The following is a 19732-nucleotide window of genomic DNA, read 5'->3' as shown; positions in this document are numbered from 1 at the left end:
CCCTACAACCGTCTGAGTTTTCCACACTCCTCCAACTCTGGCCTCTTGCACATTCCCAATTTAAATTGATCCACCACTGATGGCTTTGGCTTAGCTGCCTAGAGCACAAACTTCGGAATTCCCTCCCAAAATCACTACCTTCCACTCCTCCTTTGTCACTCTTCTCAACCAATCTCTTTGATTAAGCTTTTGATCATCTGGCCAAATATCACTTTCCACAGTATTTTGTTTGCTATTGCTCCCAATTAGCACCTTTGAATATTTTGCTATGTTACACATGCAATGCAGTAAGACTCCAATAATCCACTATCTGACCATTTAACAATCCCAATGGTTTGTCATCTGGCTCACTCGGTAATGTTTGCTGCAATGCCCTTCCACTCACTGTGCCCCAGTTCCCACCTGCCCTTCCATTCACTGGGGCCCCGGTTCCCACTTGTCCTTCCATTCACTAGGGCCCTGGTTTTCGGAATTCCTTTAAACTCACTTGTTTCTGTTTCCAACAGTTCCTTCAAACCTACTGGGTTGACTAGAAAATTTATTATTCTACTGTATAAAATCTTTTTTAAAAAAGTGAATTAAAATATATTGAGTGTGCTGGATTAATGGAGTATTACTGTATGTTGCTTCAGTAGATTGTGCATATTATGAATATTAAGTCACTGTACTTCATACCCCAAAGACTGGGGAGAAATCATAAAATATTGCCCTTCATTCTGCATATAGTTAAACTGGCCTTGCGTATATAGTTTCATTGTACGATATCATGTATTCATCTGATATATTTACTGAGTCATTTGGACTTCAGGAAATAAAAATAGCACTTCAATAAATATAGCTCAAAAAAAAACTTAAAATATACGTATAAATGCATCAACAGTTTCCTCAGATTTTAAAATCAAAGCAATTCTTGCACATTTTCTGACCATGGCAATTAAAAAAAAATAGTATTATGACAAAGTGTAATGCCCGTACTAAAAGGAATAATGTCATTCATACACTGTGGCATTTACAAGCCACCCAGGACCATGTGACAGTCACTCAGTGAATGGGTCTCTATTGAGGAAAACATAACCGGAAAGCATAAGTAAATAGCTTTGATATGTGCATAACATGAAACCATATTCTAATGTGCAGGATATCAGCGTTAGGTTACTGGCGCAATGTGGAATTAGAATTACAGTGTAAACTGGGACTTCCATGAACTTTTACAAAACAAAGTGTTGTATTGTCCTTTTCATTATTCATTCATCTTTCCAAATTATTTGCAAGTAATAAACATAGTACAACCATTTGATTGTTCACATTACATCCATTTATAAAGGAAAGGGAAAATTACATTCTCTGCCAGAATTCAATACATTCACTCAAAATAATAATCTCTGGAACAATATGGTTCATGACAGAACTATCTTACCCTGGAATGCACCCAAAGAAATATACAGGAATTCTGAATTATGGTTTCATTGTGCAAACCATTCTGAAAGTTATAGAGCGAGCTGCTCTGTTCAATTGACCAACCTCATTGCTGGCTACTACTGCATTAGTATATTTCAGATCCTGCACCATAAAAGTAAAAAGATTGCACACACACATACATGAAGCACAGCAACAAAGGGAATAATTTTGTTAAAAGATTAATCAGTGGAATTTATTGGATTTAGTTTGACAATGATCCAAATATTAATTTGCAATGTTGAAACCTGATCATCAAAACACATGAAACAAGATCTGCTTGCGGCTACTGAATGACAGCTTTGGTATGAAATAAGGATTTCTAATCAAAGGTTCACTGTATGAATATTCTCCCTCTAATCTCTTGAGATCATTCCACAAAAATGTTGGTGTTTTTAAAACACTTGGTGAATTCCTAAGATGAAGGGCAAAGCATATTACCAGTTTTTCAGAGAAACATTAGTAACTTATTCAGTCAACATTTACTACCGGTTGACATTTGTGCAGTGTCACCATGACAGAAAGAATGATTTATTCCCCACGGAGATCAATTTATTTCGAATGCAAGTAACTAGCCAGAAGTGTACCATCTTATCATAGAGTTTTGTTGGTTTTCATCATCAGTGCATGAAAAGCAACCTTAAAGTTATCAGATCCATTTAGCTGATCAATTTTGTTTCATGAAAAATTTTGTGTCATATCAAGAAAAGTTAAAAACACAACTCAAAAGGTTGCTGTTGACAGAGACTTCAAGAATGGCATTGGCAATTGTTCTTTCCTTCACTAACCTATGGTTCTCGAATGTTCCGTTTTGGAATATGCATCCAATTTATAAGGAGAGAGAAGACAGTCTACTTTTAGCAACATTGCTATAAAGATGCCTTCACTTTGCTTTCTCAGTACCACTAACAGAACAGTTTAACTTACTAGTGATCTCCCCATGTGACTTGAATAGAGAACAGCACATGCTCTTAGAATGCTTGAGTAGACACTAAATTGGTTTTGGCTTCTGGAACATACTTGCTCTGGCATTCTAAAAAATTAATTAAACAATCCATGCAAGGTTGTGCAATATAGCAGGAGAAAACCAATGAACAAAATATATCCTACAATTAATTTCAAATTAAAAAAACTGCAAATAATATTGGTATTTTTTCTTTAATTATACACGATTACTCAGAATTTACAACACAGACACATGTCATTTCACCTAGATGGTGTAGGTTTTAGTTTATACGCCATACTAACCTCAACACACTGAAGATTCACCTAACTCTTGTCAGCATATCCTTGTACTCCTTTTTCTCTCATGTGGTTATCTAATTTTCCCTTAAATGCAATAATTTGTGCAAGCAACTTCCACATTCTTTGGGGAAAGAAGACCCACCAATCCATTGGGAAAAGCATTATTCACAGCATGCTGTTTACCCAACTGAACTTCCAGGGTGTTTCAATCTTAGAGGTTTGGGACACCCTGCATACATGCTAACAAACAAGTTAAAATTTTGTAATTCAATTATGTCAATGTACAAGAAATGTATCCACCACACAACAAAAAGAGAATGCAAATAATACTTAACATACCAGGCAGCATCTGTGGAGAGAGAAACTGAGTCAATGTTTCCGGGCAATGATCTTACACCAGTTCCTTTCATGGGTACTTCCAGAATTTTGTTTTTTTTTAGTTTAGATTTCCTCATCATTTGCAATATTTTGCTTTTGTCTTACACATATAGTTTTGCATAGTTTAAAATAAACTGTGCCAAAGAATTACTGTTCTGGTCTAAATGCCAGAAATTTGATTACCTGGACAAAGAATTAATTGGTAACCACTTATTCTTGAAACTTCCAGCAAGTTTCTTAGAAAAAAGTTTTCCAATTCAAACAATTCAAAATAGTGATTGCACTGAAGTATTGCTGCCACCTACAGTTTTTCAGTGAAATTTCACTGAAAAATGTGAAATACAAATATGCTGGTTTTTACTCAGATAAATTCATCTTTTAGATTTTAGTGACACAACCCAAAGTGTATAAAATAAATTTTGAGACCTCAAAAACAAAACACCACCTCTCTTATCTCTGTCCATCTCCAAGGCTCAGGCTGCTCTAATAGAGGACTGGACATTTCCTCCAAATTAAATATCAGGAAAAACAAAGACACCATCTTCAGTCTGCATCACAAATCCTGTTCTCCAGCCACCACCTCCATCTCTCTCTCTAATAAGGTCTGAAAAACCACACCATCCACAATTCCGGTCTCACACCTGCCCGAGTTGACTTTCACACCTCATCACCTCGCTTTCAATAGAACTGCCTATTTCTGTGTGCACGGCAGGCATGGTAGTGTAGCAGTTAGCGTAATGCTATTACAGCCCCAGCGACCTGGGTTCAATTCCCACCGCTGTCTGTAAGGAGTCTGTACTTTCTCCCCATATCTGCGTGGGTTTCCTCTGGGTGCTCCGGTTTCCTCCCACATTCCAAAGACGTATGGGTTAGGAAGTTGTGGGCATGCTATGTTGGTGCCGGAAGCGTGACGACACTTGTGGGCTGTCCCCAGCACACTCTACGCAAAAAGATGCATTTCACTGTGTGTTTCGATGTACATGTGATTAATAAAAATATCTTGTCTTATCAATGTATGAAGACTCTGGCCTTGCCTCAGCTCTTCATCCATTGAGACCCTCATCCATGCTTTGTTTTAAATACAAGAAACCTCTAGATGCGACTATCCTGATGAACTCCAGTTTGGTCTCTTCACTCTACCATATGTAAATTTGAGGTCATCCACTGCCCATGTCTGAACTCACCCAGACCCTGTTCATCCATTACCCCAATGCCTGTTGTCCTGCAGTGGATCCAGTTAAGGAACACCTCAACTTTAAAATTCTCATTCTTGCTTTTCAAATTTGCCCCTCCCTCTGTTGTCTCTGCCAACCCAACTTCACCAACCCATCCGACAATATCTGAGCAATCAAATTCTGGCCCCTTAAACAACCCCGATTTAATTGCTGCACAAACGACACCCAGGCCTTCGGCTACCAAGACCCCAAAGTCTAGAATTCCCTTCTAGTACTTCACCTCCCTTACTTCCTTTCAGGCACTCATTAAAATCTACCATATGGCCAAGCACTGGGTGATGTGTCCTGAACACCTCCTTATGTGGCTCAGAATCTACCTCTTGTCATGTTCCTACGAGGAAACTTGCAACTGTTATTTCCAGCTAAAGATGTCGTATCAATGAGAGCTGTTGCTTTGGTTGCAATCTTGTAATGATGATCATAGTTGTACAACAGTTACATTATTAGTTTCTCTCCAGGACTGAGTTCTGAATTCACTTCTCACTATAAGGATAAACATTTCGTTAGGTTTCTCAGTCTTGGAATGACCCTCCTGTAATAAGTACAGGAAGTTTTAAATCCCAACCAAACCAGCAGTGTTTTTGCCACTCTAGCCAGATGTCTTTCCACTTTTCTAGTTCTTTTTTCCAATTTAAATTGCATTACTTCAATGCCACTTTGAATCACTTATTCTTCTTCTCCACAAACTGCAAATACCATGGTTGCTCCTGATTTGATCCATAATGTGTTGAAAGCAAGACTTATTGAGCTCTGACCCACTCCTTTCCAGGAACCACTAAGCTCCTACCTTTCCTATCCCAATCCCTCCATAACTTTCAAGCTTTTAAAATTCAAGTTTGTTGCCATTTATATTGCTGCCTCTGGATTTACCTTATTTTTATTCTTTTTAGTTTTATGGTGTCTTTGCCCTTAGTTTTAAGTTGGTGCAGGCCCATAGCAGAAGTGATTGCCCAGTGTGACACAAACATGATTATTCAGGAAGATAAGGATGAGAGAGAGCATAGAAAGCAGAACAATCACCCTTTAGTAGATGGTTTTTTTTGACATAGCAATATAGACATATCCCTTGAAATCCTATCACTTAACACCCGTTTTTCATGCAAAAAACAAATCAGATTTCTACAGAGTGAGACAAACTAAGATAAAATTTATTTATTAGTCACATGTGCATCGAAACACACAGTGAAATGTATCTTTGCGTAGAGTGTTCTAGGGACAGCCCGCAAGTGTCGCCACGCTTCCGACGCCAACATAGCATGCCCACAACTTCCTAACCCGTACGTCTTTGGAATGTGGGAGGAAACCGGAGGAAACCCACGCAGGCACAGGCTGAACATACACACTCCTTACAGACAGCAACTGGAATTGAATCCGGGTCGCTGGCACTGTAATAGCGTTACGCTAACCACTACACTATGTTGGTCATATCCTGGATAACAGCATCTTCAGAGGGAGGTGGGTACATGGAATGAGCTGCTAGAGGAAGTGGGGGTTTAAAAGACATTCGGACAGGTACATGGATAGGAAAGGTTTAGAGGGATATGGGCCAAATGCTGTCAAATGGGACTAGCTAAGGTAGGCACCTTGATCAGCATTGACGGGTTGGGCCAAAGCACCAGTTTCCATGCCGTACAACTCTATGACTAAAACGCACAAATGCGGACCTCAGTAAGGTAAGTGCCTGAGCAGCCTCTTATCCTTCTGCTCTGCCCTCAGCACGACGTACTGAACCCCCTCCCCTCCTACAGCCCAAGGTGTGGGCCCTGACCAACACCTCCTACCTACAACCCCAACAAGAAAAATTCTCCAGTGGTCTCAATCCTCCGATCCTCCTCGACAAGTAACTCTGCAATTCCCCAAGGTCACCAATCTCCAAATCCCATCCCATTCCCATCACTGCCACTGAACTGATCACCACCCTTGATCAAATCAGACTCTGACACATCCCTTCCAAATTGTTCTTCCCTCCCCACCCATTCCCCATTCCAACCACAGCAAAGGCCCCAATTGTTCTTCCCCAATTCTCCTCTTCCCTGACCACAGCACAAACCCAAGCTGTTCTTCCCCATCTCAAACTACAGCACAGGTCCCAATTATTCTGCTTCACCAGTCCCCACCATCCCATCCTATGTTGACCCCGTACGGGTTCCAATAACTGGGGGGTAAGTCTGTCTACAGCCACAGGACTTGACTCACCCCCAATACCCCTACACTGGACTTGGTGCTCCACTGCAATGCCAGTCCAGTCCTTCATTGTAAACTGAGTGCTCACAGCTTCAAGAATCCCTGTTTCTGGCACTGCTGTTCTTTTATATAAGGTTAGAAATAAATATTAATCTATTACGGAGATAATTATCCCCCATTTTTGTTTTTAAAAATGCCAGAACTAAAATATACTTATCAAGATGAGGAAGACAGATTTAAGATAAAGTTATTTTTTCTTGCATTGCTTTGCTGACAACAAAAAAAATTGGCATTTTAACAATCTCTTGGCAGCAGAACTCCTTAAAAATGAGTTGTCAAAAATAGATTAACTGCTTGAAGAAATGATCTGTATGGAATGTCAACAAACTAAAGACAGTGATTTATGAATGGAAATTGAGCATAAACTTGGTGAAAAGCTCTTTAAATGTCTGCTGACCAAATTCTTGCTCAGGGCAGCACAAACCATTCTTTCTTGACAACATTTTATTTAATTGCATTGTGATTCTAGGTGGGGGTTTTCTTCCCTGCTGAAAGAAGTGCCTTCACAATTATCAAAACACCAGCAGTGTTTCCATGAGGCTTTAATTAGTGACATGCTGATTCTCTAGAAATAAATTACCAAATATTCATGACTGGATGGGCAAATGTTTTAAAGACAGAAGTAAGAGCAGGGGTAGAGTTCTTCTTATCACGAATTCCATTCAGTACAATTCACAGGGATGGAAGAGGCTACTGAGAGTGGTGGACTCAGCCAGTTGCATCACAAGCTACAGCTCTCCTCACCATTGACAACATCTACAAGAGGCGATGTCTCAGGAAGGCAACATCCATCACCAGGGACCCCCCATCATCTGGGCCACGCCCTCTTCTCATTGCTGCCATCAGGCAGGAGGTACAGGAGCCTGACAACCACACCTCAAGGATCAACAACAGCTCTTTCCCGACTGCCATCAGATTCTCGACCCGACCTGAAGAACCCTAATACTACTTTTGGTTATTTCTCTCAACTTGCACAAATGTTGTTATGTTACTTTTGTTTATTATGTTCTGTAAGTTATGTATAATTTATGTTAATTTAAATGTATTTAAGTCATGTTTGTCAGACTTGTACTGTACTGCTGCTGCAAAAAGCTAATTTTCATGGTATTTAAAACTGGGTACATATGCCCATGACAAGAAACTTGAAACCTGATTTTTTTCTTAATTCCATTCCTCGCCCTCTCCCCACATCTTGTGATTTTCTTGCTGTTTTCTTGATTTTCAATTTTGTTTTGATCGAGCAGAGAAAGGAAAGGCAGGAAAGGATGACTAGCTCTATCAAAATTACTGCATCCATGCAGGGCACAGCCACTAACGCCATCAACCCCAAAGCCCAATCAGGCCACTTCCTGAAACAAGCAGAATTAGGCTTCAAAAAGAAACTGACGACAATTTAGCAAAATCTTTCTGAAATTCCTCACCATCTCATTGAAGAAATCAAGCAACTGCAGAAGCCTCCAGCGGCCCAAAAAACTTCATAATCACAGCTAATTAGTTAACTATTTGCTTTAACTTGCAATGTGATCCTTTTTACAGGATTTTGCCTAACTCCCTTTTGAAGAACAGTAGGAACCCTTGACCATCTGTTGCATCATCTGATCCATTGGTTAACTGTTCTGCATAAAACAAAGTCCCTAACATCTAAACCAAAATCTTGCTCCAGCAAAAGCCTCCCCTCCTCTTGGGCTAAAAGCAAAAGGAGTTTACTGTAGGTATAGAGCACAAATGTAGCCCCAAAGCTTTACAAGCTGGTAGTCTCACTTAACAGGAACACAGGGTACACAAACAGAAATCATATCAGCAGAAGTCTCTGTAGAGTGAGAAAAAAGAGAGCTGCTCTTTATCCTTTACTGGAGGACCAAAGAGTTGTCTGTACTGTTGGTGTGTTTTTAAAAAACTTTTTAAAAGAGATGCTAAAAAGAGGGGTCAAGGTAATTGGAGTTGCCATGGAATCCAAAGATCATTCTGGAATGCAAAGATGAACCTGGATTCTCTTCTCTGCTGCACACCCATGAACTTTGAGCCCTTTCTTCTCTCCTCCACCCTCACCTCTAATAGGAAGTATGACGAACTCACAGACTATTTTGTCACCAAAACTGAGATCATCCTGTCATCTCGCTTTTGAGGCTTCCCTCGCTCATTCTAAGGTTTCCTTCTATCCCTGAGCTTGCAGTTTTCTCTCTCCTTACATCCACTCGGAGAATTTTTTTAACCCATATACCACCCCCTGCTCAGCTATTTACATTCTCACTAAACTATCCACATCAAGGTTATCTATCCTTCTTGATCTTTCTGCAGCCTTTGACCACACCATGTCAACACCGACCCCTCTCCACATATGCCCAGTTATGTGGGAACGCACTCACCTGGTTCGACTTGCACCTTTCCAGTCACACTAAAGAAACATCTGTAACGGGCTTACCTTCCTGAAACCACACCATTATCTCTGGTATCCCCCAAGCATCCATCCTTAATTCTTCTGTAATTCTCATCTACCTGCTGTTCCTTGGCAACATCATCTGAAAACAGAGCTCCAGCTTCCCCATATATGCTGGTGACACATGGCTCAGACTGACCATTACCACTCCCGACCTCTCTACTATCTCCCAGTCATACCGGTCTCCCATATCCAGTAGTGGATAAGCATAAATTTATTTATGGAATCCCAAAGCCATCATCTCTCGTCTCTGGCACAAATTCTGTTCCCTACCCACTAACTCCATCTCTCCCCCTGGAAACAGTCTGAAACTGAACCAAACTGTTTGCTACTTTGGTGTCACATTGGAATCTGAGCTGGACTTCAGACCACACATCCATACCATCACCATGGCTGCTTATTACCACCTCAGTAACACTGCCCACTCCATCCCTGTCTCAGCTCATCCGCTACTCTAACCCTCATCCACACCTTTGGCACCTGAAAGATGATGGTCTCTTTGAGATACTACCTGACCTGCTGAGTATTTCCAGGATTCTCTTTTATTTATAACTTCCAGCAACTGATGAGTTCCATATCTAATGATTCCAACATTACTTTTCCTTTCCTCCATTCTCTTTATCTCTCTCTATACCTCCATCAGACAGAAATGATTAAAAAGCCTTCACATCGCTCTCCCTAATGATACCAAAACCCTCTATGTCATCTGGATTCTCTTGGTCTGTACCCTATTACAGACATTTCCTTTGTTCTCTCCACTCCTGGACACATTGTCCCCTACCCCCCCCACTGGTTCTCTGCAAATTAAAACACAATTGTTTTCTCACCTTTCCCATTTCTGATGCAAGGTCATCAACATAAAATGCTAACTCTGCTTCTCTTTTCACAGATTCGGCCTGATCTGCCAACTGTTTCCAGTTTCTTTTTCTTTTGATTTCAACTTTTTGCTTCTAAGTGCCAATCAAGTTTCCCAAGGTCTTGTAATGTGTCATTGATCTTCACCCATTTGATTGATGGGGTGTTGTGCTGCAAGCCTGGGACTTGGATGATGTCAAGGATCACAGAAGTAGGACAACCAATCACATGGCCACCATCCTTCACCTCTTGCAGCCCTCAAACGGTGCTGAAGAGAAATAATACTTTCTAACACAATGGAGTAACAGAACTCAGCAACTTTGAAATTAACCAAAAAGCAGCAGATTTGTTTATAACTCACTTAGTGACTGGCCAGGAGAACATGAAACTTCAAGAGTCACAATGCGGGAAAGTACACCAACAAACTTGTATCACTCTCTAATTGAAAAGTGCAGGATGGACCACAGTCTGTTAGCCATGAGATCACGGTAGAGACCAGTGCAAGTACCAAAAAATGCAATCATTCAACCCAGTGAAACAAAGTACTTGCTGAGATTCAACTTCACGAATACTGGGAAGACCTGACTTTAATATTGGATAAATTCATTTATATTACTATGATGAAGAGTTCGAAAGTGTGAAGACTGCCCAAAAGTTGGACATCATGTCTAACTAGATGTTCAGAACAAATAGATAAAGACAGTCAGAACCCATGGTCTGGGGATGGTTCCATGAGAAACCAACCAAATGTGCACATCAAAAGCACTCTAAATGGCAAACCAGCCAAAAGGGCAAAGCAAAGCAATTCAAACAGAAACTGTGTCCTCCCCAGACATAGCAAACTTTACAATGCACAGCTGAACATGTCAAAATAAAAGTGAAAGCTCTGAAACGTGAAAAAGCAGCTGGCCTCGAATATCTGGAAAATTGTTATATACATTGTATTATATACATTAGGGCAAGCAACTAACAGACTTTTTCCAATTTGTGCATAATGATAACATAGGTAGCCAACTTGTGGAATCACGTCAATATGGTTGCAATATTTAAATCATGAAGATCTTAAACCACACGCCCCCACCCCTCAGGAGTTACCATCAATATACTTATTCTGTTCAACCAACAAACAATATGTGCAAATAACAATGAAAAAACTTAGCAAATGAAAGGTAACTAACGATCTGGTTTCCATAATACACATTACGGGTTTGCTGGGCACCAACTCAAGACATCAAAGATGGCTGAGAAGCTGTGTGAAATTACAAGGGAGTAGAATCAGGCAGACCAGAGATACAAACTAGCTCCAGAACCACTGCATAAGTTACAATTGAGGCACAAGTGTCTATAAGTTAATATAAACAGAAGTCTGAGAACACTGCGAGCATCCCAGAATCTGAAAGGACCCATTTAAAAAATATGTGCACAGACTTAAATTGACATATGTATTTAAAATACATGTATTTAATGTATACAGAAAAAAATGATTTAATCGCAGTGTTTTTGAACAAATATCTTCCAAAATGTACTGCATCTCTAGATCAAAGAAAATGTGAAAACAAATAAAGGCAAAATTGTGGAATTAAATTTCTTATCTAGTAAAAATGTTCTGGACTTGCTAAACAGGACAAGATCCCAGTACTATCTTGGAATGAAGCACATAAGTGCTCTAGTGTTCTTATACTATCAGTGAGTGGAACACATACAGCACCATGCTCACAATCTTGGCTATGCCTTTGCAGGAAGGTTTCAAGCATCACCCCAAGTGATTTTTTTCCAAGGGAAGGAGGAGGAAATGGGGAAACAACAAAAAAAAGGAAATTGAAATCTTGAGTTTCCAAAATTGTCATTATATAGCCAAATAATTCAAGCTCATTACAATCATTACGGTAATAAACAAAATTTTATACCTTCCAACAATTTTTAAAATGTAAAATGTTTTTTCTTACCTTATTGTGTGTGAAAATAATCCGAACATCTGGTTTTATTATGCCATATGCCATTAGGAGGTCATAAACTTTTTTCAGCTCATCTTTGCATTTTTTGACAGTTGAGTAAAACTGCTTTCTCACAGGGATATTCTTAAAAAGTTTGAGCACAGTCACAGTTGTTCCTTTGGAATATGACAGTAAATTGAAATTAGCAAAACACAATAATGGGGAAAAGGCAACAAAAGAGTACTATTAAAAACATTTCAAATGACTTGAACTCTATAGCATGTTTTAAAATTTTCCTTTTTGTTTTGAGGAGAGCAAGATTATTTATTGAGGAGCATAATCTGACATGTGAATCAATAAGAATTTGATAGCCTACATTCTGAGAGAAGTTAGAAGGGAGCTAATAGAAAGCCTCCCCATTATCCTGTGATATTAGACATCATTCGAGAAGACTGAAGGGTTGTGAAGGTAGCACCTTTGCTGAAAAAGAGAAAAAGAAATAAGCCAACGTGATGTTAGAATTAGCAGTGATAGACAAACTTCCACAGGCCACAGTACTGAATAAAATCAATACTCATTAGAAATAAGTAGGCCAACTAAGGACAGAGAGCACAGATTTGTAAAACGCAAGCCATGGCTGACATCTGAGAGTCCTTTGAAAGAAGGTTGGTGCACAGAACAAAGCAGAAGTGATTGTGAAATGGATTCTCAAAATGGAAAGGCAATTTTGAAACAGAGTCAATTATAAACACACACAGAATATAATTTACACCCTTTTTGGGAGACCTACTTTAAAAAGGCAAAGAATAGGGCGTAGAAAAATACTGACAACACAAGAGACTGCAGATGCTGGAATTTGGAGCGACACACAAAACACTGGAGGAATTCAGCACATCAGGCAGCATCTATGGAGGGAAATGGGTGGTCAACATTTCAGGTTGAGACCCTCCAGTCCAGATGAAGGGTCTCAACCCAAAATGTTGACTGTCCATTTCCCTCAATAGCTGCTTCCTGACTTGCTGAGCTCCTCTGACATTTTGCATCTTGCTGTAGAAAAATATTACCATTTACTTGACTTTAGCTATAAATAAAGATCATGGCATGAAATTGGCCCCAGCTGCATGGTTTTTGGGGTGCTATGTGATGGCTTGGGGTTCCAAATGACATCCACAGAGCAGATGAACAACTGTGATATGAAGTCTATGGTGCCACTTTAGTATAATGCAGTAAAACTCCAGAGTTGGCAGATCATGATATTAATCTGTGTGTAAAGCTGATTTGACCTTGGCATTGACAAAGGAGGTCCGAGAAGGAACTGGCTTCTTTTCATTCTGTCCAAAATGCTGCATGCTACCCAAATCTTAGGAAAAATATCTCCAAAGCTGCAGATTCATTCAGGAGTAGTCTTCAAATCCAAGTATCCAAAAGTATACAGATAAAAAATGAAAAAGAACTTTAAAAAAAAACACAAATTATACTGAAAACTGGATACTGGAAGATAGTTATTTATAGTCCTTGGCATCAGGTTTTTGCACTCCAGTGGCATCACAGCCATCTTCATTGACAAATTTGAGTGGATAGGACCAAGATTGGAACTATAACCATACATCATTACCGAAGATGTCAAACCCTAGTCACACATATTCTGACTGAATAAGTGTTCAGTTCAGCACATTTATGGAAAGAATTGCAGATAATGAGGAAATAAATAAATTCATTTAATGCTAATGTTTAAATTATAGTCAAATCTGTCATGCAAAATCCAAAATACATTCTGCCCAAGAGTCCATGCACTTTTGTGAAATTTCAATGTTTATGTACTGTAGAAATTGCTTCAGGAATAGGAGCTATAGTATAAAATTATCTTCTTGAACTAGCAGATCTCCAATCGAGCAAGGACAAAGTGAATAACCCTGCTGGAATCTCAATGGCTATCTAGACGTCCTGGATTTGAGAGGCTCCATCTAGTGATAGAAGTAGGAAGTTGCAACATTGCTATAATAGAATGATGACTTCAAATGAGTACTGTACAAATTGAAAACACAAACATAAAACCAAATAGAAATGTTCAAAAGTTCCAGGCTTCAATATCCACAAAAGTGAACGCTTCCAAGTTGAAGAGTAATTAGCCTGTTAATTCCTTTATAATTTGCCTACTAAATTCTTGTGCATATAATTGCTGTGTCATCTTTCAATATCTTTCACATTTTTACGCACTTTTATGTTTATGTCAGTATTGGGTCAACAGCAGCAAAATAGGTCAGAAGGTTGTTATATTCCAGAGTCACGATCACCGGCTGGTATTCGGTGGGAAAGCGCTGCATCGTCAGAAGAGACTGGTCTCTCAAGAGGATGAAAAAAATTCTGTGGCACCATTTGAAATAAGATCATGGGAGCTCTTCCCGTACCTCACAATGTGCAAATAGATCACATTTTGTTCATAACAAATATACTTAAAGTGCCCTTTGGAATGACTTGAGGTTGTCAGAGTTATTATGTAAATTCAAATTATTTCTAATTTTTTTTTAAATGACAGTTTAAGAGAATAAATATAAAACTGAATCTCTGGCCTCATATGAGATTTATAAATTAGTGCTCAATAATATTTTCAAGATTTCTTAAATCCAATCATAAATCCAACTTCCTCTATACACTCCAATTATAAATTTGATTTATTTCATTGCTTTGGAATATTTTTATCTGTTATTGTACTTTCTAATTAATGAATTATTTTTTCCCCACTTTAATTCTTGTCACAAGGTTTGGAGATCTATTATTGAAACCTCAACCCTTTAGTACCTGGCCATAAAGACAGGCACATATATCTTCACAACCCCTAATGTAAGAAGAATTTAGAATACCTTGTCCCATGTGAGAAGGCTTCTGTGAAATGATATGTCCAGCACTGTCCAAGGTATACTGCGTACTCACTTCATCAACACCGGTCTTAGTGGTGACAATAACCTGTGTAAAAGTGGATCCAAATGGTATTTTATACAGTGAAACTTTTACAGATGACAATCTTGAATGATTCAATGTGTCAATGTAAACTTTGCCATATAAATCATGAGGATCCCAGGTTAATGCTGGGATGAAATTAACCTCAGGATAGGATTCAGAAACAAAAATCAGCTGGTAGTCTCACCCTGATCACGAAAGTAAATAAACATGGACACTGTATGAGAGACGATGTCACCTGCTGTGTGCCACCATCTTAGTCAAGCAGTCCACCAACAGTCATTGTCCAATCTCTTTATAGAAGAATGTTGTCCAAATCAAATGCATGAACAATGTAAAACTATCCCCAGCCTGAGCCAGTTCTCTGGTTTGAGCACACATGTGGTACACTTCATTGTGGGTACTCTGGGAATGTTCTCCATCTGTGTCAGCATCTGTACATGCTGCAAACAGAAAACCAGAAAGGGTAATGGATAGAAATATCCAAAACACTTTTTAATCTCTTATCAGCTTTGGCTAATCTCTGATTATTTTCAAGCCCTGCAGTGCTTTAAAAAAATATTGCTGTAAATTGATACGAGCTTTCAAATTACATTAATTGCTCCTAGACTACAGAGAATATGCAAATCTTCAATCATTTGAAAGTACTTGCAGAAGCTTCCACGTGCCAATCAGTTGCTATTTTCACAGTCTCAGCAATGGTTCAGTTGCCTAAGTCTGAAGGTTGTACGTTCAGATCACATTCATAATCCAGTGCAGCACTAAGGGAGGGTCACGAAATATAAGGCCCTATCTGTCCTCCCAGGTGACCATAAAAGATCCTATGGCATGACTTTGATGAGAAGTGAGGTTTATCCCTGGTGCCCTGGGCAAGATACATCCCCAAACTAACATCACCAAATTATCTGGTAATTACCAGACTGCTATTTGCAGAAGTTTACTGCACACAAACTGACCATCATGCTTTTACAGAAATAACTACACTAAGAACAACATCCTTGACTGTAAAGCACCTTGGGATGACCAGAGGCCTTGAAAGACGCTATATAAATGCAATTTGTGGCTCCACATCACCTGCTTTATGAAGAAAATGAATTCAATTGAAAGTTAGCCACACCTTCAAAAGAATGATTATCCACAAACAAAACTCTAATGGCAGATTAGAGCAGTCAGATTAGAGTATAATTTTAGAAATTATTTGGAAAAATGTCAAATTATCATGAAACAATGACATGATTCAAAAATAATGTGAAAATTCAAAGAATTTTTGACATAATTGCTTCTTTACTTTTTGCAAAATCTCCAAGATTCATGTCATCAAAGCTGATAATATCAAAAAGGGAAAGTGATCTGTTCAGTGTAGTGTAAGGCATACATCTCATGAAAGTATTGCTTGACCAGCCTCCCCTTCATGGAATCTTTTGGTAAAGCAGCCAACATAAACAAAGACCTCTCCCACCCCAGACATTCTCTCTCTTCTCCCACCCTCCCCCCCTTCCATCAGGCAGAAGATACAAAAGCTTGAAAACACGCACCACCAGGCTCAAGTTCAGCTTCTATCCTGCCGTTGTGAGACTCCTAAATAGACCTCTTGTACATTAAAGATGAACTCTTGAGCTCACAATCTACCTCGTCATGGCCCTTGCACCTTATTGTCTACCTGCACGGTTCTTTCTCTGTAACTGTAACACTATATTCTGCATTCTGTTATTGCTTTTCCTTTGTGCTACCTTGATGTACTTCTGCTTTGAAATGATCTGTATGGATGGCTTGCAAAACTCAGTTTTTCAGTGTACTCTGTACATGTGACAATAATAAACCAATTCCAATGTTAGGCTTTATTTTGGTTCAATTCCTGAGTTTATGATGTTATGTTTAACAATTATTTTATCCTTAATTAAAACCTTCTCTTCTGGAAGCATTTAACTAAGTGAGCTGCCAAAGTAGTGTGGCTGAGGTCAGGAAGTAACTATCCTGGGATGAGGCAGCTATATTACGAGCTAATGTTCAGAAGAATGAGGGAATATCTCACTAAGAATTCCGTGACTGGATGCCAAGGAGCTGTTTTCTTATACTCAAGTCTATCCTGGTAGACTATATCTAAAAGCAACCTTGACTCCTTACTCACTCTCCAGACTGGAATGCAATCCTTTGCGTAATGGAAGTGGTGCCTTAGATTGCTGTTGTACCACAGTGGCCAGTGTGATATCACTACGTGTACAGTGTATACTGCTTTGCACAGTTAGCATGCCCAGTTACACTGCTGTCTGCTCACGTTTAGCTCAGTAGTAATGAAGTACTGGTCATACATGTCGGTTCGTGCAAAGGGGTCAACTTTTAAGCTGGGTCTGCTTTTCGTGGAGCGGAGAAGGTTAAAAGGGGACATGACTGAGGTACGTAAAATTATCAGGGTATAGGTAGGGTAGACTGCAGGAATCTTTTCCCCTTATGAGAGGTGAATAAAACTAGAGGACTTTGATTTAGGGTTATGGGGTAAGAGGGGATCCGAGGGGGACCTTTATTACCCAGAGAGAAGCGAGTACCTGGAATGCGCTGCCAGAGAGCAGTGGAAGTGGAATTGCTAACAGCATTTAGGAGGTATCTAGACAAGCATCTGAATCACCTACACATTGAAGGCTGCAGGCCAAGTGCTGGAAGACAGGAGTCAGACTGGCCAGCATGGATGTGGTGTGCTGAATGACCTGTTTCCATACTGTACGACTCTATGTTTCCATAGCCAACTCTTAACGTTACCAGAGCACAGGCCAACTGCATTGCTTCCCTTATGCTATTAAAGTATCACTCTGCACCAGGGATGGTTATGTAACTACCTGTGTGAACTTTTCTCAGTAGACGATTAGGTCCATTGTGCCAGTATAGGCTCTTTCAAATTACTCACCTCTTTACCCTAGGCCTGTGAATCTTCATTTACACCTTACAGGAAGCTAAGTGTTTCCTTCTCATTTTCTTTTCGAAGCCATAGGATTGGTCATTTGGTGGAATGGAGTAACTGAATTTTTTTTAAACAATTCATATTATCACCATTACATCACAGCATGTTAGTTTTTAATCTATTGACAACCGAACCTGGAATTACTGCCAGAGCAATGTGAATGTGGTGGCCTTGATAGTGTTTGATAAATATCATTCTCTTACCTCAGATACAGCACAGATAGAAGCCAAAGCTTCACCACGAAACCCGTACGTTTCTAGAGCTTCCAAGTCCTCATGATGAGTAATTTTGGATGTGTAATGCTTCAATCCCATGACAGGGGTATCGGCAGCTTTGATCCCATCACCATTATCTCTCACCTCGATCCTGTCAAACCCATTGTTTTCCTATTTCATAAACAAAAGGTTATGACTGATTTTAATTTTATAGATTTAAATTATCCAGAACAGATGCAAAGCCTCCATCAAATGAGCTTTTGTTAAAAAGTTAAACATATCATTCGATCAACAGCAGAGATGTTTCATTGCTAAAAAGATGCACTGTGATGCAGAATGCTGCAGGACGGATTGGATAAATGCACCCAGTGTCACAAATCCATAGCCTTATCTCTCACATCTGTGAAGAGAACCACCTGCCTTGGACTTCAGATTCGCTACACTGGTGACCATCTTCAAGAAAGGAGACAAATCCGATTGTGTTAACTAAAGAGAGGTCTCTGTGCTGTATGCTACAGGGAAGTCATCGCCGGGTCCTTCTCAACTGTTCCCCAAATCACCTTGTGGAATCTGTCCATCTAGAGGCACAATAGAGATGATCCTCACTGGGCACAATTCCAAGTGAATGCAGGGAGCAGCATCAGAACTAAACATAGGCTTTTTTGATCTCACAAGTCTTTGTCTCCTTCAGTCAAGAGGGACTGCAAGGCATCCTTTTGCTTCCTGCAGAAATTTGCCTCCATCTTACATCTGCTACATGAATGCATGCAAGCCATGATCCTAACCAATGGGCCTGTCACAGATCCAATCTTGGTCTAGATGGCATCAAACAAGGTTGCATAATCACTCCAAAACTTCACTCAACCTTTCTTTCTGCAATACTGCATCTCACCTCTAACAGGATTCCACTGGAGTGGGGCAAAGCTACAAGATTAACAGGAAACTGCTGAACCCATGTTGTCTCCACTTCAAAACAAAAGTCACTCCAAATTCATTCAGAGCTGCAGTATGCAGGCAACACTGCGTACGTGCACACTGAGAGGCCAAGCTCCAGGCCTTTGTCATCGTGTTCACTGAGGTCACGAGGGAATGGGCCTTGCACTTAACATCCGCAAAACCAAGGTCCCACACCAACTTGCTTCCATTGTAAAACACTGCCCCCCGGCAATAAAGGTTGACAGTGAGACCTTGGAAAATGTGAACCACTTCCCATATCTTGGTAGCCACTTTTCAACAAAGGCAGACAGCAACAAAGAAATTCACCATCACCTCCACCGCAATAGCAAAGCCTTTGGCCATCAGAGGGATAAAGCATTTGAAGATGAAGAGTTCTGGCCCACCAGAATTTCTAAGCCGCAATAATCCCCTCCCTCCTGCACACTTCTGAGTCATGGACCACCTATGAGGCACCTCAAAGGACTGCAGAGATGCCATCAATGCCACCTCTGCAAATCCTCCAAACCCACAGGCAGTATCAGTGAATCAATACTAACATCCTCTCTCAGGCCAATACTCCCAGCATTCAGACATGGTCAATCTGATGGGCCGGACACATCATTTGCCTGCCAGACAACAGACTGCCAAAACAGACACTCTTTCCTAAACTTCTTCATGATAAGAAATTACCAGGTGAACAATTGAAATGATTCAAGTATCCATCAAAAACTGTAACATCCTAAAGACATTTAGCAATCCTTCATTCAACACCACTCAAAATAGGGAAAGAGCATTTGGATTGCGATTGAGAATCACATCCATTTGTTGGGATCACATGGAAGCCCAGTGTATATGGTGGAACTACTGAGTCAACATGGATGAAATGT

General features: G+C 39.8%; 1 protein-coding gene across 2 annotated transcripts in view; it reads right to left on the bottom strand.

Moving 5' to 3' along the window:
* pms1 (PMS1 homolog 1, mismatch repair system component) overlaps positions 1-19732 on the bottom strand; it is a 66308-nt gene that overhangs the window by 41089 nt on the left and 5487 nt on the right. For both annotated transcript variants that reach the window (XM_052018360.1, XM_052018351.1), the window contains exons 3-5: positions 17898-18080; positions 14645-14747; positions 11796-11959 (exon numbers count right to left, since the gene is read on the bottom strand). In XM_052018360.1, the coding sequence (XP_051874320.1) occupies positions 11796-11959; positions 14645-14747; positions 17898-18080 (450 nt within the window). The remainder of the gene's footprint in view (positions 1-11795; positions 11960-14644; positions 14748-17897; positions 18081-19732) is intronic.

This window comes from Pristis pectinata, chromosome 1 (genome assembly GCF_009764475.1).
Source record: "Pristis pectinata isolate sPriPec2 chromosome 1, sPriPec2.1.pri, whole genome shotgun sequence".
NCBI classification, from domain to species: Eukaryota; Metazoa; Chordata; class Chondrichthyes; order Rhinopristiformes; family Pristidae; genus Pristis; species Pristis pectinata.
This window is presented reverse-complemented; position numbering and strand designations above follow the sequence as displayed.